Here is a 5,943-nt window from a genome sequence, read left to right as displayed (position 1 = left end):
CATCATCGGCCGGGCGGTTAAGCCAAGCGTCATCATCGGCCGGGCGGTTAAGCCAAGCGTCATCATCGGCCGGGCGGTTAAGCCAAGCGTCATTATTGGCCGGGCGGTGAAGCCAAGCGTCATCATTTGCCGGGCGGTTAAGCCAAGCGTCATCATTTGCCGGGCGGTTAAGCCAATCGTCATTATTGGCCGGGCGGTGAAGCCAAGCGTCATCATCTGCCGGGCGGTTAAGCCAAGCGTCATCATCGGCCGGGCGGTTAAGCCAAGCATCATCATCGGCCGGGCGGTTAAGCCAAGCGTCATCATCGGCCGGGCGGTTAAGCCAAGCGTCATCATCGGCCGGGCGGTTAAGCCAAGCGTCATTATTGCCGGGCGGTGAAGCCAAGTGTCATCATTTGCCGGGCGGTTAAGCCAAGCGTCAGTATGTGCCGGGTGGTTAAGCCAAGCGTCATCATCGGCCGGGCGGTTAAGCCAAGCGTCATCATCGGCCGGGCGGTTAAGCCAAGCGCCATTATTGGCCGGGCGGTGAAGCCAAGCGTCATCATTTGCCGGGCGGTTAAGCCAAGCTTCATTATTGGCCGGGCGGTGAAGCCAAGTGTCATCATCTGCCGGGCGGTTAAGCCAAGCGTCATCATCGGCCGGGCGGTTAAGCCAAGCGTCATCATCGGCCGGGCGGTTAAGCCAAGCGTCATCATCGGCCGGGCGGTTAAGCCAAGCGTCATCATCGGCCGGGCGGTTAAGCCAAGCGTCATCATCGGCCGGGCGGTTAAGCCAAGCGTCATTATTGGCCGGGCGGTGAAGCCAAGCGTCATCATTTGCCGGGCGGTTAAGCCAAGCGTCAGTATGTGCCGGGCGGTTAAGCCAAGCGTCATCATCGGCCGGGCGGTTAAGCCAAGCTTCATCATTGGTCGGGCCGTTAAGCCAAGCGTCAGTATGTGCTGGGCGGTTAAGCCAAGCGTCATCATTGGCTGGGCGGTTAAGCCAAGCATCATTATCGGCCTAGAAAACTAAACAATAAAATACTATTCCTTAAAAAAATATTCCTTTTACAAAATAAAAAAAAAAATTAATTCCTTTCACAAAAGGAAATAAGAATTTATTCCTTTCAAAATAAAAATTATATATTCCTTTCACAAAACTAAAAAAAAAAGTCACAAAATCATAATCCTTTAGAAAAAAATACATTATCTCTTACCAACAAAAATAGGAATGTGAGGACATCAACTTAATCTCGAGTGCTGCCATTACCAAAACTTCCTCTGCTGCCCTGCCCCCATCCTTTCTTGAACCCTCTCCATCAGCTGCTGCAGCCATTGGATGAGCACCTGTTCAGACAGACCTCGCTTGAAGAAACACAGCTTCCTTCTTCAACATATAAGGACAAGTCTACTGCATACTAAAAGAAGCCTAGCTCGTTCCCTCTGCAGAGCTGGTCTTCTAGATTATTCCCCCAGAACCACCCGAAGGTTGGTATCCGGAAGAATAGATCCAGAATAGATCCATTTGTACACTTGACAAACGTCCTGTACTTGTTCACCAAGGTACATAGCATACTGGAACGCGCCAGGTTTCTTCCCTCTGCAAAGACTGTCCTCGAGCTGGATATTTAAGCCTTGCATCCCTCAAGCTGGACAGTCCTTCCAAGCCTCCTCCTTCTAGCTGGGCAGTCAGTCATTCAGGCCAAAGATCCAGGGGGGGGGGGGGGAAAGCATCATCTACGTTTGGAACTGATGTCTGGAACTTGTCCTGAATAGGTTGAGCACAATTATTTGAAGGTTTGGTCCTGGCAACACTCGGCTAAATCTCCTTTTCCTCACAAAATAAACTGAAAAGATTATTATTTTTTTTTTTTAGATTTTTTATTTTTTTTAGATTTTTTTTTAGATTTTTTATTTTTTTTAGATTTTTTTTTTAGATTTTTTTATTTTTTTTAGATTTTTTTTTTTTTTTTTAGATTTTTTTATTTTTTTTTTTTTTAGATTTTTTTATTTTTGGGGGGTTTTTGTTTGTCATAGTTTTTTTCCATCCCTTCGCTGATCCAAGTATTAATTTAGCGAAGTCTCCTCAGAAGCCTATCGATATGGGTAGCTGCTAATTGAATCTGCTTGATGGTACCACTAATGGTGATTAGATTATTGTTGATTTGCCATGGGAGCTTTATTAAGCTGACGCCACTCTGTCGAGTGATTTCCGTCAGCGTCTTTCCGCCCACTCCACATATGACTCGGTGGAACTTGCTTGGGACGTCCAAGTCGACAGTCACGTGACCCTCGACGTCATAGTCCCTTGTGGTGTAAACTCCAACCTTTGCACCTTGGAAGATGATATGACTGCCAGGTCCACCTGTATGGGGTGAGGAAGAAACCCTTTTATGATTCTCGGGTTCCAGGTCAAAGACGATAGGTTTGCGAGCAGGTTTTTCCTTTGCAATCTTCTCTTCCTTTTGCTTTTCCTCAGATCCACCGCAGATTGTCGAGTTAAAGAACCCATCTGTACCTCTTCCTGTATGGGGTGAGGAAGAAACCCTTTTATGATTCTCGGGTTCCAGGTCAAAGACGATAGGTTTGCGAGCGGGTTTTTCCTTTGCAATCTTCTCTTCCTTTTGCTTTTCCTCAGATCCACCGCAGATTGTCGAGTTAAAGAACCCATCTGTACCTCTTCCTGTATGGGGTGAGGAAGAAACCCTTTTATGATTCTCGGGTTCCAGGTCAAAGACGATAGGTTTGCGAGCGGGTTTTTTCTTTGCAATCTTCTCTTCCTTTTGCTTTTCCTCCTTTTCCTTTTGGAGTTTCTCCTCTTCCCGGAGGCAGTTGACAGGGACAGGTCCTTTTGAGGCTAGTAGTCTGCCCAACACCTGACCCAAACCAGATATCCCTCCGTCAGGCTCGTTCTCCAACTCCTCCTTGTGTCCGTTGGCAAGCAGGTCCTCTGCCTTAACTACACTGTCTTCCCCTTTTTTATTGACAATGACATCCATTTGGACATCTTCCTTCAGTCTATCCATCTTAACATCTTAACATCTATTTGGACATCTTCCTTCTGTCTATCCATCTTAACATCCATTTGGACATCCTTCTGTCTATCCATCTTAACATCTATTTGGACATCTTCCTTCTGTCTATCCATCTTAACATCCATTTGGACATCTTCCTTCTGTCTATCCATCTTAACATCCATTTGGACATCTTCCTTCTGTCTATCCATCTTAACATCCATTTGGACATCTTCCTTCTGTCTATCCATCTTAACATCCATTTGGACATCTTCCTTCTGTCTATCCATCTTAACATCCATTTGGACATCTTCCTTCTGTCTATCCATCTTAACATCCATTTGGACCTCTTCCTTCTGTCTATCCATCTTAACATCCATTTGGACCTCTTCCTTCTGTCTATCCATCTTAACATCCATTTGGACCTCTTCCTTCTGTCTATCCATCTTAACATCCATTTGGACATCTTCCTTCTGTCTATCCATCTTAACATCCATTTGGACATCTTCCTTCTGTCTATCCATCTTAACATCCATTTGGACATCTTCCTTCTGTCTATCCATCTTAACATCCATTTGGACATCTTCCTTCTGTCTATCCATCTTAACATCCATTTGGACATCTTCCTTCTGTCTATCCATCTTAACATCCATTTGGACCTCTTCCTTCTGTCTATCCATCTTAACATCCATTTGGACATCTTCCTTCTGTCTATCCATCTTAACATCCATTTGGACATCTTCCTTCTGTTCATCCATCTTAACATCCATCTCGGTCGAGATTGTTAAACCTGATCTTCCAAGTTTCACTTTCCTTATTCCAGGTTTGTTTTCGTCTTGTTTCTTATCTCTCTCTTCAAGTTTCTCCTTGAGTAAAGAGGTGATTTCATTTGCGGCAAGCAGCTCGTCCTGCAGACCAATATTTTCTTTGGTGATTTGGACGATCCTGTTCTCTGCCACTTCCTTACTAGAACTTAAAAGGCCGATGCGTTCCTGGAGAGAATCTCTCTCCTTGGCCATGGAAGTCATCGTCTCCTTTAGTTCGCCAATCTCTTCTTGAGCCTTAGACAACTCATCTTCCAGCCTATAGACTTCCTTCTTAACGTCTTTTAACGTCTTTACGAGGCAACTGTAATTTCCCTCCTTTGTCAAGTTTTCCATCCTGGCCTCAGTCAGGCTAATTTCCAACCTCTCTTTCTCTGTTGCCATCTCTCTGATAATCTGCATTTGCTTTTCATTTGTCTCATTCAGTTCATCTATTTCTGCCTCAAATACAGATTCCAGGCGATGAATAGAGGCCACCTTTTCACGATCCACTTTTTGTAGTTTCTCGCCGAATTCTAGGTGGTTTTGTTCCATCTCACATAATTTATTTAAATGTTCTTTCTTGAGACATTCTAACTCATCCAAGAGGCATTTGTACCTTTCATTCCTGATTATATCATTTATCCTTGCCTCAGTTAGGCTCTTTTCAAGTACATTTCTCTCCACTGAAATCTCCCCAATCACTTCGATCTTCTCATGAACTATCTTATTTAGTTCTCTGTTGTCTTGGCGAGCTTTTTCCAATTGCTCTGTAAGTTCAATGATTTTCTGATCCTTCTCGGTCATCTCAGTTTGATATTTTCCAAGGACAACGTTTTGATTGAAGATTTCCTTTTTCAGATTTTCGTTTGTTAGTTCCAGGTCGTCATTAATGTTTACCAAATTGTCCATCTCGATTTTCCTATCGATTTGAAGAGCTCCAACGACGTTAGAGAGACGTTGAGTCTCTGCTAACAACTCTTCTTTCTCTGCTAACAACTCTTCTTTCTCTGCTAACAACTCTTCTTTCTCTGCTAAGAATCTTGACTCGACTTCCTTTCTAGAGCTGATATCCTTTTCCTTCTCGGTCAACTCAGTTTGATATTTTCCTAGGACAACGTTTTGATTGAAGATTTCCTTTTTCAGATTTTCGTTTGTTAGTTCCAGGTCGTCATTAATGTTTGTCAAATTGTCCATCTCGATTTTCCTATCGATTTGAAGAGCTCCAACGACGTTAGAGAGACGTTGATTCTCTGCTAACAACTCTTCTTTCTCTGCTAACAACTCTTCTTTCTCTGCTAACCACTCTTCTTTCCCTGCTAACAACTCTTCTTTCTCTGCTAACAACTCTTCTTTCTCTGCTAAGAATCTTGACTCGACTTCCTTTCTAGAGCTGATATCTTTTTCCTTCTCGGTCAACTCAGTTTGATATTTTCCTAGGACAACGTTTTGATTGAAGATTTCCTTTTTCAGATTTCCGTTTGTTAGTTCCAGGTCGTCATTAATGTTTGTCAAATTGTCCATCTCGATTTTCCTATCGATTTGAAGAGCTCCAACGACGTTAGAGAGATGTTGAGTCTCTGCTAACAACTCTTCTTTCTCTGCTAACAACTCTTCTTTCTCTGCTAACAACTCTTCTTTCTCTGCTAAGAATCTTGACTCGACTTCCTTTCTAGAGCTGATATCCTTTTCCTTCTCGGTCAACTCAGTTTGATATTTTCCTAGGACAACGTTTTGATTGAAGATTTCCTTTTTCAGATTTCCGTTTGTTAGTTCCAGGTCGTCATTAATGTTTGTCAAATTGTCCATCTCGATTTTCCTATCGATTTGAAGAGCTCCAACGACGTTAGAGAGACGTTGAGTCTCTGCTAACAACTCTTCTTTCTCTGCTAACAACTCTTCTTTCTCTGCTAAGAATCTTGACTCGACTTCCTTTCTAGAGCTGATATCCCTTTCCTTCTCGGTCAACTCAGTTTGATATTTTCCTAGGACAACGTTTTGATTGAAGATTTCCTTTTTCAGATTTCCGTTTGTTCGTTCCAGGTCGTCATTAATGTTTGTCAAATTGTCCATCTCGATTTTCTTATCGATTTGAAGAGCTCCAACGACGTTAGAGAGACGTTGATTCTCTGCTAACAACTCTTCTTT

At 43.2% G+C, this 5,943-nt stretch overlaps 1 protein-coding gene across 1 annotated transcript in view; it reads right to left on the bottom strand.

The window, feature by feature from the left end:
* Nucleotides 1-2,050: 2,050 nt before the first annotated feature.
* The window catches only part of LOC137635453 (trichohyalin-like), a 4,265-nt gene continuing 372 nt past the window's right edge, over nucleotides 2,051-5,943 (bottom strand). The window contains exons 1-3 of the mRNA XM_068367919.1: nucleotides 5,916-5,943; nucleotides 3,718-4,565; nucleotides 2,051-2,989 (exon numbers count right to left, since the gene is read on the bottom strand). The exon at nucleotides 5,916-5,943 is cut by the window's right edge and continues 372 nt beyond it. Of these exons, the coding sequence (XP_068224020.1) occupies nucleotides 2,051-2,989; nucleotides 3,718-4,565; nucleotides 5,916-5,943 (1,815 nt within the window). The remainder of the gene's footprint in view (nucleotides 2,990-3,717; nucleotides 4,566-5,915) is intronic.

This window comes from Palaemon carinicauda, unplaced genomic scaffold (genome assembly GCF_036898095.1).
Source record: "Palaemon carinicauda isolate YSFRI2023 unplaced genomic scaffold, ASM3689809v2 scaffold1267, whole genome shotgun sequence".
Classification (NCBI taxonomy): Eukaryota; Metazoa; Arthropoda; class Malacostraca; order Decapoda; family Palaemonidae; genus Palaemon; species Palaemon carinicauda.
This window is presented reverse-complemented; position numbering and strand designations above follow the sequence as displayed.